This window comes from Hemicordylus capensis, chromosome 2, assembly GCF_027244095.1.
Source record: "Hemicordylus capensis ecotype Gifberg chromosome 2, rHemCap1.1.pri, whole genome shotgun sequence".
NCBI lineage: Eukaryota > Metazoa > Chordata > Lepidosauria > Squamata > Cordylidae > Hemicordylus > Hemicordylus capensis.
The window spans coordinates 237,973,582-237,998,815 of NC_069658.1; the positions used below are offsets into that span (position 1 = coordinate 237,973,582).

At 48.1% G+C, this 25,234-nt stretch overlaps 2 protein-coding genes across 3 annotated transcripts in view; both read right to left on the reverse strand.

The window, feature by feature from the left end:
• Positions 1-586: 586 nt before the first annotated feature.
• LOC128341526 (zinc finger protein 287-like) lies at positions 587-13,365 on the reverse strand. Of its 2 annotated transcripts, XR_008314430.1 has the most exons (7): positions 13,254-13,365; positions 11,232-11,794; positions 9,283-9,406; positions 5,012-5,094; positions 4,628-4,754; positions 2,638-3,964; positions 587-1,219 (listed from the first exon to the last, which is right to left on the reverse strand). XR_008314430.1 is itself a non-coding variant. In XM_053287770.1 (6 exons), the coding sequence occupies exons 2-6, from the start codon at positions 11,634-11,636 to the stop codon at positions 3,237-3,239; spliced, it is 1,467 nt and encodes a 488-aa protein (XP_053143745.1). In that variant the 5' UTR covers positions 11,637-11,794; positions 13,254-13,365; the 3' UTR covers positions 587-3,236. The 2 variants fall into 2 exon arrangements, 1 of the variants encoding a protein (XP_053143745.1); XM_053287770.1 differs by having other exon boundaries at positions 587-3,964.
• A 1,673-nt stretch (positions 13,366-15,038) lies between these two features.
• LOC128343882 (zinc finger protein 850-like) overlaps positions 15,039-25,234 on the reverse strand; it is a 37,809-nt gene continuing 27,613 nt past the window's right edge. The window contains exons 7-11 of the mRNA XM_053293316.1: positions 24,608-25,122; positions 22,644-22,767; positions 20,472-20,554; positions 20,087-20,213; positions 15,039-19,419 (exon numbers count right to left, since the gene is read on the reverse strand). Coding sequence (XP_053149291.1) covers positions 18,356-19,419; positions 20,087-20,213; positions 20,472-20,554; positions 22,644-22,767; positions 24,608-25,122 — 1,913 coding nt within the window. The 3' untranslated portion in view covers positions 15,039-18,355. The remainder of the gene's footprint in view (positions 19,420-20,086; positions 20,214-20,471; positions 20,555-22,643; positions 22,768-24,607; positions 25,123-25,234) is intronic.

A 25,234-nucleotide genomic window follows, 5' to 3' on the forward strand; every position in this document is an offset into this window, starting at 1 on the left:
CCTTCCAGAGCTCTCCACTCTCCCAACACACACCTCCTCATCACTGGCAACTCGCTCCCTAAATAACCCTTGGCAGGTGAGGCAGCTGCCACCCTACTTTATTAGCTTAATCTCCCCCTGAGCATGTACAGCTGGATCTCCCTTCCCCAATCTCCTTTCTCCCTCCTGGCCCCACCCATCAACCCGTTGCCTCTCTGACATCGAGAGGTGACTCCCTTCCTCTTGATGCCAGTGGAAGCCCGGTTGGAGCCGCCTGTCCTCCCAGCAACCTGGTTGGCCATCCCCCCGAACATGCCCAGCCCCAAATATCGTGCCTCAGCGTGGTGTCCTCCTTTGCATCTGTGCCTCAGCTAGAGCCAGTAAGACTGGCGGCACTTCCCACAGGGTTGCCTGCCAGACACCTTGGAAGTCAACAGCCTCTCCAATTAGGTTCCTCAGTCTTGTCTTGAGATTTCAGCCTGTCTGGAAATGTCGTTATCAAGATGAATGGGGTGCATACAACCATTTTCCCTCAAGCACCGCTAATAAAAGTGTGCAAAAACCAGAAAATATTTTCAAAGCCTGTAAAACAAATTCAACACACATACATTTTGAAAACAAATTTAATGAAATAAGCAGTGTCCTAAGAATAACTGGAAAATGCATTACATAGTTGGTAGATTTCAGCATTTAATGATAGCACGGTAAAGGGTGCCTAGTCTACAAAGCAGGGCTCCCTAACTTTGGCCCTTCCGTTGTTTTTGGACAACAACTCCCATCTTTGTTTGTTATTTCTCTTTGTAAACCACCCTGAGCCATTATTGGAAGGGTGGTATAGAAATTGAATTATTTATTATTATTATTATTATTATTATTATTATTATTATTATTATTATTATTTCTTGTTTACACAGTCAGACAGGTGTTATTGACTGGTTTGTTTTATCCAGACATCGAGTCCTTCCCAAGGACCTGGGATGGCTGAATTTTATTGTCAATTGTTATAGATATCGTCGCAGAATATAGGCTGTTCCCAGTAAAGCTGCTTTTTGTAATTGGCTGATGGTGATTTCTGTGGCCCCTATGGTGTTGAGGTACATTATTATTATTATTATTATTATTATTATTATTATTATTATTATTATTATTTATTATTATCCACAGCCACAGTGGCCAGTAGTCAGGGATGGTGGGAGTTGGAGTCCAGCATCTGTAGGCAGGCTGAAGTTGTGCAGCCCTGCTATAGAAGAAACAAAATTAGGTGTCAGTACCAATCACACAGGACTTGTGGATCACCTTCCTCTAGTCATCGCATATGTAAGATGTGTCGTGTGTTCATACAGACAAGCAACAGTCTATAACTTCCTTGTTAAAAGGATCACACAATGTCTCTCAGTTAAGACGGGCAGCCAAAAAAAAAGGTCCAACATTACAAGCCTCAAAATTCCTGTATCATTAAAGCCAATTGCTGTTAAGTGCTGGGAAGGCTTCAGAGCATGGCCTGTTTGATAACAGAGCCAGAATGCCAACACATGTGCCAGTAGTCTGACAATGACAGGGGGAGCCAGTTAGTGGGGTCCACTTGGGCAAAACATCTCCACTGTGAGAGGCAGTTCTCACCTCCGCAAGTTGCTGTTTTGTGCTTCCCCCAGTGCTGGGGGAGAGGGAGCTGCAAGAATAAATGAGTTCTGACAAGCCACAATGCTATCTTGAAGGGTGCACACAGAGTGCTGGAAAGGTTCCCCATTGAATTCTATGGTGAAAGTGCTGGGAAGGGCTACAATTCTCAGTGTTCCAGTTGCAGCTTCCAAGGCACTATTGCACATACTGTAGTATATCACAATGGTGACTGTAAGACTCGACTATAATGCAGAATAACCTACTACTGTTTTAGAAATACATAATGGAGTTCATTACATTATGCAGTGTTCATTAGAATCAATACTAAATGTAACATTGGTAAGGGTATATTGCCTTATATTTTAGAGGCAAAAAATAATTTCCTTAAGCCAGCAGGCTTTGAGACTAGTCTCCGCAGCTTGTGAAAAACTAAAACATGAGCCAAACACAGCTTCACAAATGTACATTCTGGCTCGGCAAGCAATCAACATCTCATCGGGAACATCCACTATATTTTATAACGGGCTACCTTTGATGGTTAAGGAGCTGTTTTGGCAACCCACCAGATTATACTGGCCCTATAGTTAAGATGAGGAGTTGTTTCAACATTCTTCCATTATAAACCCTGAATATTCTATTGCTTGTAAAATCTATATTATCTGTACAATCCCCCTGAAATTAAGCACATATCAACAAGATGGCAAGTTATACCATCCCTCTAAATTTGATCAGTATCCAACAACAAATGGATGTGAAACAGCCATTTAAAGCTCTTAAAAAGAGGGGTCTGAGCACGGTCCACTAAACGCCATGAAGCCAGACTTGGAAGGAGCAGGTCCTGGCAATTCTAGTAAATAACTTGTGGGTTCTCAACAGATATAATCAGGCTCAATTACAGAGTCTCAGTGGAGCAAAGTTTACAAGAACATATGTTCAGATATCTAGATTGACAAAAGACAGAACCATTGAATGGGGCGATTTTCACGATCACCCTGGGCAGCTGGAGAGGGTGCGGAGGAAAGGCTGCTTTCCACTTACCTTCCCCCCAGATGACCAAGCAGATCAGCTTCAGCGCGCCTCCCAGGCACATCGATATGGTTTCTCCACTGTGTGGATTCTTTGATAGTATGCAAGTTTTCCGCACTAACAGAAACTCTTTCCACATCCTGAGATGGTTTCTCTCCTGTGTGGATGTTTTGATGGGAAGCAAGGTTAGCCTAATGTCTGAACCTCTTTCCACACACCAAGCACTGATATGTAGGGATGTGCATGAACTGACAGGTTGTCGAACCAGTGGCGTTGGGGGCTTACCTTTAAGGTCCAGGGAGAGTGCTCTTACACACCCCGCTGCCACGTTTCCCCCGCTGGGGCTGTGTGCAAAATCAATTCCACAGGGTAGCAGCATACCCTCTTGCCACCCCTTGAGAGCATCGGACCAGAAATGGCAGGTGCGCATGCATGACGGTCAGATGCTCACCAGGGCGGCAAGAACATATGCTGCCACTCCGCAGGACCGATTTTGCACACAGTGCCAGTGGGGAAAACATGGCGGGGGGGGTGACGGGTAAGAGCACATTCCCCGGACCGTAAAAAGGTAACCCCTGCTGCTGGACCTCCGAAGCAGTTCATGCACATCCCTATAGATATGGTTTCTCCCCTGTGTGGATGATTTTATGGGTGGTAAGTTCCTTTTTGTGGCGGAAGCGCTTTCCACATTTTGAGCAATGATATTGTTTCTCTCCTGTATGGATGCTTTGATGGAAAGTAAGGCTAACCTTATGACTGAAGCTCTTTCCACACACCAAGCACTGATAGGGCTTCTCCCCTGTGTGGATTACTTTATGGATGGTAAGGTCTTTTTTCTGGCGGAAGCTCTTTCCACATTCTGAGCAATGATATGGCTTCTCTCCTGTGTGGATGCTTTGATGGGAGGTAAGGTTAGCCTTCTGACTGAAGCTCATTCCACACACCAGGCACTGATATGGCTTCTCTCCTGTGTGGATGTTTTTATGAGAAGTAAGGTTAGCCTTCCGACTGAAGCTCTTTCCACACACCAGGCACTGATATGGTTTCTCTCCTGTGTGGATTCGCTGATGGTAAGTAAGCTGCGACCTCTTACTGAATTTCTTTCCGCATTCTGAGCATTTGTATTTTTTATCATCTGTATGAATTATTTGATGCGTGTGAAGGCTTGAGTTATTCTTTATGAGTTTTGCATGTTCAGAGTTGTTATTCCTTCTGTTTCCATTGAAATCCTTTGAAAGGACTGGAATTTCAGGAACAACAGCTTTCTTCTCCCATGGATATTTTGCTTCTGTTTTCCTCCCCTGCAATTCACCCTCTTTATCACTCTCCCATCCATCATCTGCAGGAATAAAGACAGCCTCCCAGTGAGGGAGAAACAGAGTTCAAATCACAAGAAAGAAATACAACAGTTTATTGCTGTTTGGATTTTTAAAAAAAATCTGTTTTTTTAATGGGGAACCACATCCTATTATGTATGTGTCATGTATGCCTATTCCTAATATAAGAGAAAGCCAGTCGTGTACAGAAAGAATTGTGTTATTCCAAGGAAGACAATAAGCAGCTATTGGGCTCCTCTTCTATGCAACAAAGCCATCTTGCACTAGATTTGGATGGAGAGGTGTTGATAGGACTTCAGGCAGAGAGGGTGCATTTGAGGAAGTATTAGGAATTACTTCAACAAAGAGGTATGGCGCCTTTCAAACCTCTGAGGAAAAGATGACAGTCGGAAACTAGACCTTGCAAAAATTGGAGAAGGACCAGAACCCACACATGGGCACCAATATCAGGCACAGAGGTGGCAAAGCAAGGAACAACTCTCACTACTGCAAGGTTATCATGAGGTGACAGAGTTGCTGTTCTGATCTATGTTGAATTGAACTTAAATATGGGGCCTCGAGTGCACCCCAAACCAGGAAAGAGCCACCCACGGTGTCCTCAACCACAGCCTTCTAGTTCTCTGTTGCAGACCAACAATAGCAGCAAAAGCAAGGAGGTGCCTTACCCAGAGAGGCCAAATGCCCACAGGTTTCCTCTGTGACTTCTCTGTGCAGAGCTCTTTGGCCTGCATCCAGCAAGGCCCACTCCTCCTCTGTGAAATTCACAAACACGTCCTCCGAGGTCACCTGACCCTGAAAGGAGAAGGAAACATTTTGTCCTGAGAGATCACGCACTAATCCAGGGGGGCAGTCAAGGTGAGGGGGCTGGGATTTCTCCTGTGGGGCCCAAAGCTTCCCCTAGTGGCCTTCAAGGACTTCCAAGAGGGCAGCTTGGACAGTCTAAGCCAAGGCAGAGAGGCAAATGCTTTAAGACTCAGAGAGATGTGCATTGGGGAGAGAGGGACCTCCAAGCTGTGCCCAACTCTGCTCCTGCATAGTCCCTCCCCTACCTGGTCTAGGTGCAGAGAGGCTGTCGCTGCTCCACCAGAAAGAGGAGAGGACCTGGGCAGGAGAGCCAATGTGATTTCACCACCTTGAAAGGAAACCAAGAAGAATGCCTCGTGATTCAAGTAGCCCGTTTTCACCTTTGATTACTTTGTTTATATTTTACTACTCTGTCTTTCAGTCAAGCACTCCCAGGATGGCTGACACCACATTTAATGCCAACCACAGAATTGTTTCCAGAAGATTAAAAAAAACTGCAGCAATATAGTATGCATAGATTCAGTCAATCACAGCACAAATGTAAAACTGGGGATATTAAAAGCCAATGAGAATAAAAGCATCTTCTGCTTCCACAGAAATGTTTTAGCCTTCTTTCCTCATGAAAAGTAGCCTTATGAGGTCAACTTGCTATGTCTCTATGACCTTAACAACTTCGCAATGCCTGGACCAATTTAGACCAATATTGGTACTGTTGTAGTGTCACACAGAGACACCACATAGGGGCATAAAATGGTGTATTTACCCCAATTCAAGATGGCCGGCACGTGAACCTTTGACTTGGAAATGGGCTCACTTGTGAACTGCCTCACCAATTTCCACCCAAACTGATATACATGTTAAGATTACAGAGGGCATTAAACCTTGATATCCCACAAATTAATTCCAGAACCCATTTCAAGATGGTGCCTTTTGTGTGTTCCCCCCTAACCACTTGCAATGTCTGGACCTACTTGCAACAAACGTTGCACAACTTTAGTGTTCCATGGCAACATTTCAACTGAGTGTTTCAGAATCTTGTTTTCTCATTGCCATCCTCCACCCATGCACAGCACACCCTGTTCTTCCCAAGAAGGCTCTGGTGGCTACTGTTTTACTATACCCTGCATATTGCACTTGGCGCTTAACAACAAATAGTTACCAAAAAAGTCAATTAAAGTTACACTGAATTGAGGTTGGCAGATTAGTTCTTACCAGCATTTCTTGTTTCTGTATAAAATATCTCAATGATGAACCATGCTGACCATGCAAATGGCTGTCGCGCATGCAGGGAGGTCATGTGCATGCTGGCATTGCAGAAGGGCAGCTGGGGGAGAGCGCTGATGGCACCCAAAGACAGCTTGGATGAGTTCCATTGATTCAGGAAGTGGCCGCGAGCAGCAGTGAAGCCGGTATGCACGTACTCTCCTCCATTTTAAGGGTGTGGGGGATGTGTTTTGAATGTCAATTCGAGAACATCCTTACCCCGCCAGGCCACAAAGCCCTGAATGCTTGTTCCATGAAAACTCCAAACACCCACATGTAGGAGCGGATTAAGCAGTTTACCACACGTAAACTACCAAAGATTTGCTGCCTTTATCTGTCCCAATGCAACAAGCCAACAAGCACACCCAGGAGGGAAGCGAATGACATAAGCCAACACCCCCTGATTTCCATAAAGCAGAGGAGGTGCCGGTATTTGGCACCAGAATCCCTTTTGCTGTCCTTTTCTTCTTTGCAAAGAGCGCAACGTGGCAGCAGACAGACTTGCAAAAGAAGTCGCTGCTGCCGCTGCTTTCCTGCTGGGTTTGCTGCACTGCTGGCTATTGGTTGATCATGGTGAGTTGCACAGACCACAAAGGAGGAATTATTATTATTATTATTATTATTATTGTTGTTGTTGTTGTTGTTGTTGTTATTAATTCAATTTCTATACCGCCCTTCCAAAAATGGCTCAGGGCAGTTTACAAAGAGAGATAACAAACAAATAAGATGGCTCCCTGTCCCCAAAGGGCTCACATTCTAAAAAGAAACATAAGACACACACCAGCAACAGTCACTGGAAGTACTGTGCTGGGAGTGGATAGGGCCAGTTACTCTCCCCCTGCTAAATAAAGAGAATCACCACGGTAAAAGGTGCCTCTTTGCCCAGTTAGCAGGGGCAAATGTTGTTGTTGTTAGTCCTTTCTTACTACAACAGTACCCACTCTGTCTTTCACACCAATCCTCGTTCCCTATTTGCTCAGAAGTCATCTCATCAATTTGAATGGAGTTTGATCGCTAGTAACTGTGCACAGCAGCAGACTATAAGCACCCTGAATGCAAAAAACAAAACAAAACAAAAAAGCCTTGTCTCTTTCCCACCCAGTATCACTCTGTTCCTTTGTTCCCTACAAAAAAAAAGTGTTTTTAAAAAACAGTTCCGTTCAGGCTTGCAACAGATAGTAAGCCGGGGGGGTGGGGGGCAGTGGCGTGGGGAGGCAGACCATGGGGGTGTTTCTTATAAGTATACAGGAGATTAAAACAAAAAGGAAATAATTATTCAAAGCTTGGTGCCAGCGCAAACAAGCATGTCGGCGACTTCTGGTCATATCTGGAAGAAGACGGCAAGGGGGCGGCAGGGAGGTACACTGCCACCCCGATGGGCATTAAGAAACACAGACGCCGGTGGGGGGGGGATGCGGCGGGAGGGGTAAGTGCACCCTCCCCCACTCTTAAGGGGAGACACACACAAACCCGCCACCTTCGAGCCTTCCTGCCATGGTTCCGTGTACATTCCTATTAGGCGGTTGTGAATTAGCTGGGTTGGGCAGAGGCTGATTGCCAGAGAGGCGAGTCAAGGCGAAGTAGAGGCAACGGAGCTGGGAAACAGGTTAGGGGGGTGGTAGAGGAGGAACAGAATGAGGAGAAGCTCAAAGGATGGAAGGTCAGCTGCAGGAGCCAAGGGATAATGGGAAATGGGATGAGAGATTGGGGGCAGCAGCCGCCCCGTAGGAAATGTTGGAAGTTAAAGGACTTTGCGCTGTCTCTTGTCTCAGACAGTGGAGGACAGAATAGTGAGTCAGAGGGCTAGAGGGTCAAGACGCTGGTCATCCCTTCTCCACTGCTCTGACACTATCCCTTTGAAATGTAGATTGGTACTCTTAGGGATTAACTTCCTTCCTCTCACTCTTCCCTGCCTGCCCTTCTACCTTGCAACATGGCAAGCCTCTCTCCCTGCACCATGTGTGCAGAGAAGATGCAGAATCCATCTGCATCCAGCTAGATAGATAGATTAGAAATCCTAACTCCTCACTTTCCTGTCTAGAATGGAGTTCCTTAATAAATGCCTTATATATTGATTTGAAACTATGAATTGGCTCCAAGTTAATTTACTCTCAGCATACACGCATGCCTAAGTAAACTACCGCTGTGTTGTGCCTCTGTGCACTCTGCTATAATGAGAAAGGGATTCTCTCACCACAGAGAATTTCCAACAGGAAAGAGGGTGCGCACGTGTGCCGGGAAACAGGACACAGGCAAGCAACAAGACTGGGCAGTCCGAATTGGAGACAGCCCCAGAGATCGGACAGAGCTGCTGCTGTACTCAGGAGAGGAGGAGGAGGGGGGGGGGCACACACAGAGAGCCCGTGGGTTGGAGGGAGCAGAGGAGGAAAATGGACCGAAAATAGAAGGGGCTAGGAGGAAGACAGATACGGATTGACTCACTGCCAACAATAACATTGTAGCCTGCTGGCGGCTGCTGCCACCCCATCCCTGTCCCTCCGCCCCACCGGACACCCCCGCCGCACCCGCAACTGATGAGAGACACAAAACACAATGTTAAATATTTATTTATTTCAAAAAATGCTGCTGGGGGCATTTTTGCCGCCGTAGGCAGCTGACTCCACTGCCTCTCCTATAATCTGCCTGTGCCCACATGGCAGCTCCAAATGCACATCGTTAAAGCCAAGTAGCTCCCTGAAGCCCACACTCACCTGCCAGTGTGGCCAACTACACTAGTTAAAGGCAGCCCACCACTAACTTAAAGGCCCTGTACCACTATCATTGGGAAGTAGGCAAAAAAGCCTCTACCCCAGCCAGTCAGGTCAAAACAAAAAATTTCTACGTAGCTCCTAAAGGCAGTCGGCTCTTTCTCCACTGATGACTGGGTGGGTGCCAAGCCAAATGTTGAATGGTGGTGGCCTGTCAAGGGGAGCCTTTATACAGCCGCCCCACATCTGCTGCTCATTGGGCGCACAAAAGTGCACTGCTCCACACAGGTGGTGGAGTGGTGCATCTCACCTCCCATCAGGAGAGGCATGACCCTGCACTCACCCCAGAACCCTGACAGGTCCGGCAGGAGCAGCGTTTCAAGGATATTCAAGAGAAAGAAACCAAGTTAAAATATGCCCTGCTAATCTTACCCATTTCCTATCTCCAGGGAGACTGCTACTCTTGTTTCTTGCAGGAAAGAAGGGAGAGAAGTGATCAGCAGGCAGCCTCCTTGGGGGAAATTTTTCACACTGTTATGCCTTACCCAGCAAGGTGGCACCTTCTTCCCTCTCTTGCACGATCCACCTACACCGCAGACTTTCCCTATGGTCTGATGCAGCCATCTCTTCCATGGAGAAATCAGTGTCCACTTCTGATGGCCTCTGCCACTAAAAGACCAGAAGGGGAATGGAGAGAGGAGTGCTTGACACCTAGAAATGTTTTCCCTCAGAAGATCTGACTCAGGCACCGAGATCTCCCATGGGGAAACTGATGTATCCGCCCTCCCAGTCTTAAGGTACCTCAGACAGGGCCTTCTCAGCAGTAGCTCCAAGATGGTGGAACTCCAGTCCTAGGGAGGTCCCCACTGCTCAGTCTCTCTTGCCTTTCAGGCACAAAGCAAAGGTAGTTTTATTTCCCACGGCTTTGGGAAATAACCAAGTTTAAGATTCTGGACAAGGGTAATGGTACTTCTTGGGGCTGTATAAGCTGTGGCTACTGTGGGTTAGTCCCAAATGATTTCTGCTACTTTTATAGCCCCGCTAACTGAGCAAAGAGGCAACTTTTAATGTAGCCATTCTCTTATATTCAGCAATGGGGAAATCAACTGTCCCTATCCAACCCCAGCACATCATCTCTCCAACAGCTGTTGCTGGTGTCTACCTTGTGTATCTGTTTGCACAGTGAGCTTCTGGGGACAGGGAACCATCTTACTTATTTCTTCTTCTATAGAAACCATTTTGAGAACTTGTTTTGAAACTGGTAGACAGGAGATGCGTTAATACTGGGGGTGGGGGGATGTTCCAGGAAAGTACCACAAACGTTAAAACTGCAATACTCAAAGTTTTACTCTTACCCACAATATTTTTAAAAAAATATTTATTTATTTTTACATTTATATCCCGCTCTTCCTCCAAGGAGACCAGAGCGGTGTACTACATACTTGATTTTCTCCTCACAACAACCCTGTGAAGTAGGTTAGGCTGAGAAAGAAGTGACTGACCCAGAGTCACCCAGCAAGTATCATGGCTGAATGGGGATTTGAACTCGGGTCTCCTCAGTCCTAGTACAGCACTGTAACTGAGACTGCTAAGAAAAATCCACGGCCATGCGGAGTCTTCCTCTCCCCATGCCTTAAACACACAGCCAGGGATCCTAGGGCTGTTGCTCCCTTTACCCAGCAGCTTGATCCACACAGTGAATTCTGCTGGGACAGCCAGCTGCTGCTTCTCCTCCATGGCTGGCACAATGCATCCAGGCTGGGAACAGAGAGCAGCTGGGTCCTCCCAACAACACTCATTCAGAAGGTAGGCAAAATGAGTGAATGGGAGTGAAATCCAAACCGCAGACCAGATCTCAGGATCCGGCCGGAGGCTTAGAAGTAGTCAAAGTGATGTTGGCGGTGGAGGCAGCACTTCTCAGCCTCCTGCCAGATCCCGAGCTCTCGTCCAGGGTTTGGATTTCACACTCATTCACTTTACCAGTGTAGATCCAGGGAATGGACTAGATGAGAGGAAACAGCTGGCTGGCCCGACATAATTCAGTAGGAACAAAATGTGGGTTAAGGGGAGCAACAGCCAAGAATCCCTGGTCCTTTGGGAGGAGATACCAAAGTGGGAGAACCAGCGAAACATTTCAATAGCCTCCCACTTGATAACTGAGTTCCTATACAAGGAAGTGGCTGCAAAAGAGTGAAGCCATGGAAGAAACACTCCTGAAATTCAAGGGTCATCCATATGCATTTTTAGTGGTAGTAGCCATTTTAATACAATGTGCTGCTTACTTTCTGGATTTTTAATCAGAAGCTGGGACAGCTATATTTTTGAATCATCATCTAGGTACAACACAGTCAAAAGAGAGGAGCTTGGAACAGTCCTTCATGGAATATCCTCATCCCTGCCCCTCACTCCCAAAATAGGGCTACCAGTTGTGCCTGCTACCCTCACTGATAGATTTAGCCCCTGGGAGCTTCCAGGGTGAAAGAGACACTCTCACCTTTTGCCCTTTCTGCTTCTTGGCCTCTGCCTGGCTCAGGAGGAAACCTTCTGCCAGGGCCACCGCCTGGGAACTGCTCTCCGCTCCACATTCTCTGACCCAGCTCTCCATCTCCGGAGGCAGGATGGTCAGGAACTGCTCCAGGATCACCAGGTCCAGGATCTGCATCTTTGTGTGCTTCTCTGGCTTCAGCCACTGACAGCAAAGGCTGTGGATTCGGCTGCAGATTTCTCGGGGGCCCTCCGCCTTCTGGTAGCAGAACTGTCTGAGTCTCTGGCGCTTTGCAACTGAACTGGTGGCATCCTCACCCAGCATCTTCTGCACGGTTCTTTCCCAGAATTCCTCACTTCTCTCAGCCTGCATGGCAGGAGGGCCTCTTCCCGCTTCAAGGACACCCTCTTCCATCTCTGCTCTGTACTCCAAGACAGGTCCCAGGAAGAGTGAAGGATCGGCTTGCTCCTCTCCAAGTTCCTCTCTTAAAGCAAGGACTGTCCAGACAGATGGAGCTAATAAGCCTTGTCAAGTCAACAAGTTACTGTCGCTACAGTATTACATTCTTGCAGCTGAAAGGTGTGTTAGAAACAAAAGCAAGTTATTCTAACTACCAGTGAGGATTCTCCTTGTAATAAATAAAATAAATAAATACATTTCTATAACTGCCAGTAACAAATGTTCCCTGGACAGCCACAGAACAGAACAGAGCAATGGCGAAACTCAAGAGACTATGGAGAGGATCCTTCATGTGATGGGCACTGACCAATGTTTCAAGCAGCATACCTCTGCTATCTCCCTACTCACAGCTGCTGGGTCTGCTTTACCCTTTTGCAAGGGACCACAATAAGACACCCCTAACCCTGCTCCACACTACAAATGTAAACATAACTACAAATGTAAACATTTGAACGCAGTTCCAAGGTATCCAAAGGGCTATCTAGATCTCATCCCGAAGGATTTGACTATCAGGACCTCCTGGCTAAGCACACCGGAGAAAGGAAGTTCCCAGTGGAGGTTTCCCAGGGTGAAGTGTGGTATTGAGGAGGAAACTTTCCCTCCATCTTTTCTGCTGTCCTACCCACCCCGCCGCCCTGTCAATGCATGGCTGTGTCTCCAACTAGCAGGGCTCCTCTTCCACTTGGCACCAAAAAAGTCCCCTCCCCACTTTCCTGCTCCGTATTTCCCTCCCATCCTCCATTCATGTCCCTGCTGTCCCCTAAAGCACTTTGCACTCACTTTTCATTAAAGTGTGCTATGAAGGTGTCATGGAGGGGTGTGTGTGTGTGTGCGTGTGTGTGTGTGTGAGAGAGAGAGAGAGAGAGAGAGAGAGAGAGAGAGAGAGAGAGAGAGAGAGAGAGATTTCTCTCCCAGCCCCTCTCCCCCTCACAGTCCCTCCCCACTTTCCTGCCCGACATCCCCTTACAATGACCATGAATACCACTTTTCAATCAAAGTTCCCAAAGCTGTTTACATATACAGATACAGATAAATAAATATGCATCCCTTTCCCCAAAGGCCTCACCATCTTAAAACGAAATATAAGACAGGCACCAGTAACAGCCGCTGGAGGGATGCTGTGCTGGGGATGGATAAGGCCAGTTGCTCACCACCTACTGGCACCTCCAAGATAGGGCTGAGATTCCTGCCTGCAACCTTGGAGAAGCCGCTGCCAGTCTGTGAAGACAATACTGAGCTAGATAGACCAATGGTCTGACTCAGTATATGGCAGTTTCCTATGTTGCAATGTACTAAATAAAGAGAATCGCCACTTCTAACAAGGTGCCTCTTTGCTCATTTAGCAGGGGTGCTGCACACAGACCCCACATGCTTTTAGCTCTCCCAGATCCCGGACAGGTTGGAAAAGACAACGAAGTGGCTAAGTGAATGTACAGTCCCCCTTCCCTTGCAAATGCCCATTGATGAGCATGGACAGGGGGGTCCTCCGCCCCTTGGCACTTCTACCCCCCCCCCCCCGTCTTTCTTCCCTACCCTGCTGCACAGTCACACACACACACACTTTGAACTCACCAGCCCAGCCCAGCCCCAGAGGCCGACAATCCTACAAGCGAGAAAAGCGAAGGCTTTCCTTCTTGTGGGGAGGGAGAGAGAAGCACCCTTGCATGATTGCACTGGCCTGCACCTCTCTAGGCCTTTGCACTCGTTCCTCTTAACCCTCTGCCTGCCTCCTACCCGGAAGAGCGAGTAGGAAGCTCAGGCTTTGAGACTTGCGTTGGAGGAAGGCGGGGGGGGGATCTAGGGCAGAGAGCCCCCCCCCACACACACACACACCTCTTCTTCCCTGCGTGCTGCTGCTAGTCCTGGCTGTGTCCGCCGCTTTTGCTCTCAACTACTGCACGGTTGGCACCACCGCCTCTCCTGTGTGCAGGAGTTGTTATAAGCAGGGTCCATCCTGGTTGCATATGACTGGGAGACTACACGTGTGTGCACTGCAAGATATTACCCTGAGGCGCCACTTTGGCAAGAACAAGAAGGTTCCAAGTTCCCTCCCAGGCATCTCCAAGATGGGGCTGAGAGAGACACCTGCCTCCTCCTGCAACCTTGGAGAAGCCCCTGCCAGTCTGTGTAGACAATACTGAGCTAGATGGACCAATGGTCTGACTCTGTACATGGCAGTTTCCTATGTTTCTATGATCTGTAGACTCCTCTTCAGCGCGCCATCACATGCCCTCATGATCCACACTGCTCTCGGCAGCGCAGATCACTGGAGACCAGAAAAAGGAGTCCTAGCCTCCAGAAATCCCACAATGCACCATGCAAAAGTGTGATGCATTGGGGGGATTCCCCATGAATCGGGCACTTTAGGTGCCCAACTCTATGTGTGCTCTGGCTGCATACAAAGGGAGGAGAGATCTTTGTCCACAAGAGCTCACAGTTGGCACACCAGCCAACGCTCCTGAAAGGCGCTCTTGGTCACTGAAGTCACCTAAGAATCTATTGACTGGCATTGTTAGTTTTCTGATCTCCCCAGGGCAGGAGTGTCGCTATAATTGAGCAGATGGGTTCAAAGAACCCAGGCCCCTCAGCTCCCGAGGACCCCTTCCTCTTCTAGGAAGAGAATGCTGAACAGGTTCCTGCACATCCCTGGTACAGAGGGCCTAGGGTTGCCAACATTTCATTGCCAGAATGAGGGACACAAGTTCCATAATGAGGGACACAAGTTGGAGCGGGGCAGGGCTGGGAGGTGTATGCAGTGGTAATCAAGAGCCTGAGTATCACTGAGGTATATATAATTGAATTATATGCTATTGAATAAAAGAGGGACGAATGTTGTCCTTTAGGGACCAACATTTCATCCCTGAAATGAGAAACATCCTGCGTAATGAGGGACAGTTGGCAACCTTAAGAGGGCCCCAGGGAACAAAGCAATTATCAGCCTTGCTCTTTGTGGGGAAGGGGCAAGCAGCTAAACTTGGCCTGCCCTCTACTGAAGAAACAACAGACACATCAAGTAGTGATGACCACTGGCCACAATATCCTTAGGCCTAAAATCCATGAATAAGTCTTATCAGTGGCTAGGTTTATCAATGGCAACAGCTATTCCGAAGCAGTGTACCTTTGACCACAGTGAATAGGCAGTGAGGTCCTGAGCTAGCCCTGAAAATCAACAACCGCTCCCACCTGATTCCTCAGTCTGAGTTAGGTTTCAGGCTTATCTTAAGATTTCAACCTGTCTGGAAGTGTTGTCATCGGGATGAACAGTACAACCATTTTACCTCAAACACTGCTAGTAATAATGTGCAAAAACCAGAACATATTTTCAAAGCCTGCAAAACAAATTAAACACACCATACATACATTTTGGAAATAATTTAATGAAATAGGCAGTAAGGTCATTTACACTACCATGGCGGCAGCAGGGGAGGCAGGCATTGGGGGCGGGAGAGGCAGGGCTTGGCCTACCTTCCCCACAGATGATCTGTAGACTCCTCTTCAGTGTGTCATCACGTGCCCTCACGATCCACACTGCTCCCGACAGCACAGATCACTGGAGGCCAGAAAAATGAGTCCTGGCCTCCAGGAATCCCACAATACACCATGCAGCAAGTGTGGAGCATTAGGGGAATCCCCCATGAATCGGGAACTCTTGGTGTCCAGACACCCACACGAACAGCCCTGCTCCTTGCAGCTTGTTGTTCCAGCCTCCAGACATCCCTCAATGCAATGTGCAGCACATGTGTTGCACTGGGGATTTCCTCCCTCAGACAGGAGCTCTATGCGCCCATCTGTGATTCCTGAATGCAGCCCGAGGAATCACATGGTCCCCGAGAGCCAAAGCCAACTAAAGCCAACTTTAACTTTAGTTCTCAGCTAAAACCCGGGTTTATTAAGGGGGTTAGGCGGGAGGGGAGGGGAGGAATCTGCGAGGATCCTGCCACTTCTCACAGCCAGCCTAACCCTGCTTGGGGCAGCCCAGGTAGGGTTAGGCTGGTTGAGGGGAAAGCCTCAATGTCTCAGAACCTCAGGGTTAGAGCTGGCCAACATGCAAAACAGAGGATTCTCTGGTTTCTATGACAAGGGCATTCCAGAAGGGCCCTCCCCTCTCTGATGTAATATGGTTTGTGTGCCAACAGAATATCTGACACACTTCAAGCATTTCAGTGGTCTCACAGGAAGAGGTCTAATCTGGCAATCTTCCCTCCCTCCTCCATTCAGAGGTTCCAGAAAGTCCTTGCATCACAGTGGCCTGAAGATACAAGGTTTCCTGGAAGAATACATGAATTTGCTACAGATTCTGATTTTCTGCCTGGATAGCTACTATATAATAATCACCTTGAGCGTGATCCCGTGTCCTTTTCCGGCCCGTGTCTTTCTCGGCCGTTCTGGGCATGCGCAGAGCGCATGCCCAGAACATCCGTGAAAGATACGGCCACCCAGACACGGGCGGCCATGTTGGCTCCCGGACCGGGAGCAGGGAGCAGGGAAAGACGGCGGCGGCGGCAGGAAGGACTGGTCCCGCTGGCACCGGGAGCAGGGAGCAGGGAAAGGCGGCGGCGGCGGCCACCGCAGCGAGAAGACTGGCCCCGCTGGCGGCGGCTGCCACGGCGAGAAGACCGGTTCCGCTGGCGGCGGCCGCCGCAGCGTGGGAACTGGGCCCACTGGCGGCCCAAGGAGAGGATTGGGCTTTGGAACACAAGAGCAGCACACACACCCACTAGAGCCCGTTATTAAAACGGGCTAAAAAATACTAGTAATACATAATGAGGCTATTCTCACGATGGGGGAAAACCAGGCTAAGGGAACGCAGCCTGTTTTTCTCCCATCGTGAAAACCACTGTGCTCACTGGCAAACCCGTTTGGTTCCCCGGCAGCTAGCCTGCCTACCAACCCCTCCCCTTAAACAAGGTTAACAGAGCGAGCAATCCATTAACCTTGTTTTGCTGAGGCCTCCCAGCCTTGGGGGTCTCCCCAGAATGCCCCATGCACTCGCACAGGACATCCAGGGGCCAGGCGGCCCCTGATCCCCGCCGCCCCTATCGGCTCCGTGATGGAGCCGGTAGTCATGTGGGCAGTCAATCCAGCCTCCCAGAGAGGCGGCAGTCATCATCTGCAGCGAGGTAAGTGCTTTCGGGCTTCCTCCCCGCAGAAGGGGGTAGCCTCCTGCAGCAATTGTGAAGATTGCTTCAATATTTTGTTGGGGGAAACTACGTCTTGTAGAGCTGCATCAGACAAATCCAGTGTGTATCTGTACCTCCAGTTCCAGAGGTCAGTGGCCTCCGAATACTATTTGGACACAACAGCCTGAGAGGGGACACCCCTCCACCTCCTGCTCATGGGGCTTTCCAGAGACAATTGGTAGGCCGCTGTGGGAAACAGGATGTTGCACTACAGTTTGGCCTTGAGCCAGATCGAGCAAGACTCGTCTTATGTAGGAAATGATTGTGGCTGGATCGGGTACCTCTTGAACTTTTAGGCTGGCCACTTACACTCCAGGTGGCACTTTGGGAAAACACTGTGCCTTGTGGAGATGCATCAGACAGAAATCCATCATGGACATCTCTGGCAAATTATTGCAGAGGGGGAAGCAGCTAGAATTTCTGCCCGGATGCATCCCTCCCCTGCCCAATCTCGGGTGGAAAGACCAAGGCACAGTGTGGGAGCATTCAGCCCCATTTCTACAATCAGCATAATACAAGAGACGCTACAAAGTCTTTACAGCTTATATGGCATGGAGGTTAAAAATCAACACTCTAATCGATTCCAGAGTTCAAGCAATCAATTGTAATTTCCCTTTTTAGAACACGGGCGAAAATTCAAAGCATCTTAATGTTAATCTTAATCTCTGTGATTCTGGTGGACTGAATTCCATTTCATGCTCACACCAACCCCACAAGGAAAAATTGAAGAGATAGGAGCTGCCTCAATGTTCCTCTTCTGTGAGATTCCTGGCTTAGAAGGCTCTGAAGATGGCTCTCCCCAGTCTAGACTCTAAGTCCGACATGCTAGCCCCTGCTCCACACTGCTAGTGGCTTCTTGCTTCCAATCAGCAATATCCCAGCATGTTGCTGCCTTTGTAGCGCCCATGTGCTTGACAGCAGTGTCCCACTGCTTATGGGTCTGCAGTACCTCATGCAAAATCAGAGAGTCACTTCTCTTTGCACAGAAATCTAAGCAGTACTGCATTCTGCTTATGCACTGGTAGGCTGGAAGGGACATCTTTATGAAGTGACATATTTCACCGAAACAGACCAAGGGCTCCTGTGTCCCCCTTCTATGACCATGGCTGAAGAACAGATGCAAGTCCCATAACAGACCTGGAACAGTCTCTTGGGCAGATCTTACCACCACCACCACTCCGCCACATTTCTCCCACCGGCGCTGTGTGCAAAATTGGTCCCAGAGGGTGGCAGCATACCCTCTTGCCACCCCAGTGAGCATCAGACCAGAAGTGGCAGATGCACATGAGCGACAGTCAGATGTTCACCGGGGCGGCAGGAGGGTCCGCTTCCACCCCATGGAACCGATTTTGCATGCAACGCCAGTGGGGGAAATGCGGCGGGAGGTGGAATAAGATCACCCTCCATGGACATTAAAGGTAACTCCCCGCTGCCGGATTTCCAAAGCAGTTCAGTACTTCTTAAAAGGACTGCCAAACCAGTTCCTGCACAGCCCTACTGATATGGTTTCTCCCCTGAGTGGATGATTTTATGGGTGGTAAGTTCTTTTTTCTGGCGGAAGCTCTTTTCACATATTGAGCAACGATATCGTTTCTCTCCTGTGTGGATGCTTTGATGGGAAGTGAGGCTAAATTTATGACTGAAGCTCTTTCCACACACCAAGCACTGATATGGTTTCTCTCCTGTGTGGATTACTCTATGGATGGTAAGGTCTTTTTTCTGACGGAAGCTCTTTCCACATTCTGAGCAATGATATGGCTTCTCTCCTGTGTGGATGCTTTGATGGGAAGTAAGGTTAGCCTTCTGACTGAAGCTCTTTCCACACACCAGGCACTGATACGGTTTCTCTCCTGTGTGGATGCTTTGATGGTTAGTAAGGCTGACCTTATGACTGAAGCTCTTTCCACACACCAAACACTGATAGGGCTTCTCCCCTGTGTGGATTATTTTATGGATTGTGACATCTTTTTTCTGGCGGAAGCTCTTTCCACATTCTGAGCAATGATATGGTTTCTCTCCTGTGTGGATGCTTTGATGGGAGGTAAGATTAGCCTTCAGACTGAAGCTCTTTCTACACACCAAGCACTGATATGGCTTCTCTCCTGTGTGGGTGCTTTGATGAGAGGTAAGGTTAGCCTTCAAACTGAAGCACTTTCCACACACCAAGCACTGATATGGTTTCTCTCCTGTGTGGATGCTTTGATGAGAAGTAAGAGTAGCCTTCTGAGTGAAGCGATTTCCACACACCAGGCACTGATATGGTTTCTCTCCTGTGTGGATTCGCTGATGGTAAGTAAGCTGCGACCTCTTACTGAATTTCTTTCCACATTCTGAGCATTTGTATTTTTTATCATCTGTTTGAATTATTTGATGCATGTGAAGGCTTGAGTTATTCTTTATGAGTTTTGCATGTTGAGGGTTTTTATTCCTTCCATTTCCATTGAAATCCTTTGATAGGACTGGAATTTCAGGGACAACAGCTTTCTTCTCCCATGGATATTTTGCTTCTGTTTTCCTCCCCTGCAATTCACCCTCTTTATCACTCTCCCATCCATCATCTGCAGGAATAAAGACAGCCTCCCAGTGAGGGAGAAACAGAGCTCAAATCACAAGAAAGAAATACAACAGTTTATTGCTGTTTGGTTTTCTTTTAAAATCAGATTTTTAATGGGCAACCACATTCTGTCATGTATGTGTCATGTATGCCTATTCCTAGTATAAGAGAAAGCCAGTCATGTACGGAAAGAATAGTCTTCTCCCAAGTAAGACAATAAGAGGCTTTTGGGCTCCTCTTCTATGCAACAAAGCCATTTGCACTAGATTTGGATGGAGGCGTATTGACAGGATTTCAGGCAGAGAGGGTGGTGGTTGCATTTGAGGAAGTATTAGGAATTACTTCAACAAAGAGGTATGGCACCTTTCAAACCTTTGAGGAAAAGATGACAGTCGGAAACTAGACCTTGCAAAAATTGGAGAAGGACCAGAACCCACACATGGGCACCAATACCAGGCACAGAGGTGGCAAAGCGAGGAACAACTCTCACTACTGCAAGGTTTTCATGAGGTGACAGATCTGCTTTGCTGATCTATGTTGAATTGAACTTAAATATGGGGCCTCGAGTGCACCCAAAACCAGGAAAGAGCCACCCACGGTGTCCTCAACCACAGCCTTCTAGTTCTCTGTTGCAGACCAACAATAGCAGCAAAAGCAAGGAGGTGCCTTACCCAGAGAGGCCAAATGCCCACAGGTTTCCTCTGTGACTTCTCTGTGCAGAGCTCTTTGGCCTGCATCCAGCAAGGCCCACTCCTCCTCTGTGAAATTCACAAACACGTCCTTCGAGGTCACCTGACCCTGAAAGGAGAAGGAAACATTTTGTCTTGAGAGATCACGTACTAATCCAGGGGGGCAGTCAAGGTGAGGGGGCTGGGATTTCTCCTGTGGGGCCCAAAGCTTCCCCTAGTGGCCTTCAAGGACTTCCAAGAAGGTGGCTTGGACGGTCTAAGCCAAGGTAGGGAGGCAAATGCTTTAAGACTCAGAGAAATGCGCAGTGGAGGGGAGAGGGACTTCCAGGCTGTGCCCACCTCTGCTCCTGCATGGTCCCTCCCTTACCTGGTCTATGTGCAGAGATGCTGTCTCTGCTCTACCAGAAGGAGGAGAGGACCTGGACAGGTGAGCCAATGTGATTTCACCACCTGCAACGGAAACCAAAACCTCATCACTCAAGCAGCCCATTTTCCATTTTGATTATGTATATTTTGCCTTTCACTCAAGTGCTCCCAAAATGGCCAACACCACATTTAATACCAACAGGAACTCCCTGATGTTGTTGACTACAACTCCCAGAATCCCCAGCTGCAATGGCTTTTGCTTGGGGATTATGAGAGTTGTAGTCAACAAAATCTGGGAATCCCTGTTAGAGGGACCACTGATGCCAACCACAGAAATATTTTCAGAAGGTTAAAAAAAATGCAGCAATATAGTATGCACAGATTCAATCAATCACAGCTCAAATGTAAAACTGGAGATATTAAATGCAATGAGAATAAAAGCATCTTCTGCCACCACACAAAAGTCTTTAGCCTCCTTTCCTGATGGAAAATAGCCTTATGAGATCACCTTGCTGCGTCTCTATGTCCTCAACAACTTCGCAATGCCTGGACCAATTTGGACCAATATTGGTAAAGTTGTAGTGCCACATGGGGCATAAAATGGTGTATTTACCCCAATTTAAGATGGCCAGCATGTGCACCTTTGACTTGGAAATGGGCTAAATTGTGAACTGCCTCACCAATTTCCACCCAAACTGATATACATGTTAAGATTATAGAGGGCATCAAACCTTGATATCCCATATATTAATGCCAGAACCCATTTCAAGATGGTGCCTTTTGTGTGTTCCCCCCTAACCACTTGCAATGTCTGGACCTACTTGGATCAAATTTAGTACAACTCTAGTGTTCCATGGGGACATTTCAAGTGCGTGTTTCAGAATGTTGTTTTCTCATTGCCATCCTTCACCCATGCACAGCGCACCCTGTTCTTCCCAAGAAGGCTCTGGCAACTACTGTTTTACTGTACGCAGCACACTGCACTTGGCGTTTTAACAACTAACAAAAAGGCAATTATAGTTACAGTGAATGGAAAGTAGGCGGATTAGTTCTTAGCAGCATTTCTTGTATCCATATAAAATATCTCAAAGAAGAACCATGCTGATCATACAAATGGCTGTCGCGCATGCACGGAGGCCATGTACATGCTGGCATTGCAGAAGGGCAGCTGGGGAAAGACAGCTGGGAGGAGTGCCGGCAATTCAGGAAGTGGCGGCATGCAGAGGGCGATGCAAGTATGCACCTGCTCTCCTCCATTTTCAAGGTGTGGGGGTTGTATTTTGAATTGCGATTCATGCACATCCCCACCTCACCCCCAGGACACAAAGCCCTGAATGGTTGTTTCATGAAATCTGCAACCACCCACGTGGCTGTTCCCACTGCACATCATTAAAGCCAAGTATCTCGCTGAAGCCTGGATTCACCTGCCAGTGTAACTAACTAACTAACTATCTATTTATTTATTTACATTTATATCCCGCTCTTCCTCCAAGGAGCCCAGAGTGGTGTACTACATACTTGAGTTTCTCCTCACAACAACCTTGTGACGTAGGTTAGGCTGAGAGAGAAGTGACTGGCCCAGAGTCACCCAGCTAGTATCGTGGCTGAATGGGGATTTGAACTTGGGTCTCCCCGGTCCTAGTCCAGCACTTTAACCACTACACCACACTGGCTCTCTACACAAGTTAAAGACAGCCCACCACTAACTTAAAGGTCCTGGCCCACTATCATTGGGGAGCAGGCAAAACAGCCTCCACCCTGGCCAATGAGGTCAAAACAAAAATTCCTACATGGCTCCTAAAGGCAGTCATCTGACTGGGTAGGTGTTGAAAGCTGAGTGCTGAATGGTGGTAGACTGTCAGGGTGAGCCTTTATGCAGCTGCCCCACATCTGCTGCTCACTGGGCATGCAAAAGTGCACACACAGGTAACCGGTTGATGCGTGTTGACTCCCATCAGGATGGGCAAGACCCTGCCCCCACCACAGAGCCCTGATGGGCTGTGCAGGAGCAGCATTTCAAGTATATTCAAAAGACAGAACCCGTTAAAATACGCCCTGCCCATTTCCTCTGACCAGGGAAAATGCTGCTCTTATTTCTTGCAGGAAAGAAGGGAGGGGAAGCAATCTGCAGGCAGCCTCCTCAGGGAAAAAAGTTCACCCTGTTACACCTTACCCAGCGAGGTGGCAGCTCCTTCCCTCTCTTGCACGATCCACCTGCACAGCAGACTTTCTCTATGGTCTGTTGCAGCAGGCTCTTCCACGGAGAAATCAGGATCCACTTTTGATGGCCTCTGCCACTGAAAGACCAGAGAGGGAATGGAGAGAGGCAATGCTCAACACCAATGTTATCTTGAATGTTTTTCAATGTGTGTGGAATGATTTTTGTTCTGGGTGGCAGCATCAAGGCAATGTGCACACACGTACATTCAAAGAGGGGACCTTCGTGATTCAACCTGAGAGGGATCAAAAATTAACTGAGCGGACATCAAAAAATGTGTGCGTGTACACACATAAGCACGCCTTAGAGGGAACACTGCTTGAGACCTAGGAGTGTTTTCCCTCGGAAGATCTGACTCGGGCCCTGAGATCTCCCATGGGGAAACGGCTGTATCCGCCCTCCCAGTCTTAAGGTACCTCAGACAGGGCCTTCTCAGCAGTGGCTCCAAGATGGTGGAACTCCAGTCCTAGGGAGGTCCCCACTGCTCAGTCTCTCTTGCCTTTCAGGCACAAAGCAAAGGTAGTTTTATTTTATTTCCTGCGGCTTTGGGAAGTAACCAAATTTAAGATTCTGGACAAGGGTAATGGTACGTCTTGGGGCTGTAAAAGCTGTGGCCACTCTGGGATAGTCCCAAATGATTTCTGCTACTTTTATAGCCCTGCTAACTGAGCAAAGAGGCAACTTTAAAAGCAGCCATTCTCTTATATTCAGCAATGGGGAAATCAACTGTCCCAATCCAACCCCAGCACATCATCTCTCCAACAGCTGTTGCTGGTGTCTACCTTGTGTATCTGTTTGCACAGTGAGCTTCTGGGGACAGGGGACCATCTTACTTATTTCTTTTTCTATAGAAACCATTTTGAGAACTTGTTTTGAAACTGGTATACAGGAGACCTGTGACTATGGGGTGGTGGTGGTAATGTTCCAGGAAAGTACCACAAACGTTAAAACTGCAATACTCAAAGTTTTGCCCTTACCTACAAAATGGAGTGAGACTGCTAAGAAAAATCCTCGGCCATGCAGAGTCTTCCTCTCCCCATGCCTTAAACACACGGCCAGGGATCCTAGGGCTGTTGCTCCCTTTACCCAGCAGCTTGCTCCACACAGTGAATTCTGCTGGGACAGTCTGCTGCTGCTTCTCCTCCATGGCTGGCACAATGCATCCAGGCTGGGAACAGAGACAAGCTGGGCCCTCCCCACAACATTCATTCAGAAAGAAGGCAAAATCAGTGAAACAGAGTGAAATCCAAACCGCAGACCAGATCTCAGGATGAGGCCGGAGGCTTAGAAGTTGTCAAAGTGATGTTGGCGGTGGAGGCAGCACTTCTCAGCCTCCTGCCAGATCCCGAGCTCTCATCCAGGATTTGGATTTCACACTCATTCACTTTACCAGTGTAGATCCAGGGAATGGACATAGATGAGAGGAAACAGCTTGCTGGCCCAACGTAATTCAAACAAAATGTGGGGTAAGGGGAGCAACATCCAAGAATTCCTGGCCATGTGTTTAAGGTGGGAGGAGATACCAAGAAGCAGCAAGCTTGGAGAACCAGCGAAACGTTTCAACGACCTCCCACTTGATAACTGAATTCCTATACTAGGAGTTGGCTGCAAAAGAGTGAAACCATGGAAGAAAAAGTCCTGAAATTCAAGGGTCATCCAGATGCATTTTTAGTGGTAGTAGCCATTTTAATACAATGTGTTGCTTACTTTCTGGATTTTTAATCAAAAGCTGGGACAGCCATATTTTAGAGTCATCATCTAGGTACGGCACAGTCGAAAGATAGGAGCTTGGAATAGCCCTTCATGGAATATCCTCATCCCTGCCCCTCACTCCCAAAATAGGGCTACCAGTTGTGACTGCAACCCTCACTGATAGATTTAACCCCTAGGAGCTTCCAGGGTGAAAGAGACACTCTCACCTTTTGCCCTTTCTGCTTCTTGGCCTCTGCTTGGCTCAGGAGGAAACCTTCTGCCAGGGCCACCGCCTGGGAACTGGTCTCCGCTCCACATTCTCTGACCCAGCTCTCCATCTCCGGAGGCAGGATGGTCAAGAACTGCTCCAGGATCACCAGGTCCAGGATCTGCATCTTTGTGTGCTTTTCTGGCTTCAGCCACTGACAGCAAAGGCTGTGGATCCGGCTGCAGATTTCTCGGGGGCCCTCCGCCTTCTGGTAGCAGAACTGTCTGAGTCTCTGGCGCTTTGCAACCGAACTGGTGGCATCCTCACCCAGCATCTTCTGCACGGTTCTTTCCCAGAATTCCTCACTTCTCTCAGCCTGCATGGCAGGAGGGCCTCTTCCTGCTTCAAGGACACCCTCTTCCATCTCTGCTCTGTACTCCAAGACAGCTCCCAGGAAGAGTGAAGGATTGGCTTGCTCCTCTCCAAGTTCCTCTCTTAAAGCAAAGACTGTCCAGACTGGTGGGGCTAATAAGCCTTGTCAAGTCAACAAGTTACTGTCTCTACAGTATTACATTCTTGCAGCTGAAAGGTGTGTTAGAAACAAAAGCAAGTTAATCTAAATACCAGTGAGGATTCTCCCTGTAAT

Coding starts and splice junctions, on each gene's coding strand:
- LOC128341526 (XM_053287770.1), bottom strand. CDS start 11,636: ATGGAAGAGGGTGTCCTTGAAGCGGGAAGAGGCCCTCCTGCCATGCAG. Junction 5,095..9,282: donor AGAAGGTGCCACCTTGCTGG/GTAAGGCATAAC, acceptor TTTCCTTTCAAG/GTGGTGAAATCACATTGGCT. Junction 3,965..4,627: donor TGGGCATTTGGCCTCTCTGG/GTAAGGCACCTC, acceptor TTATTCCTGCAG/ATGATGGATGGGAGAGTGAT.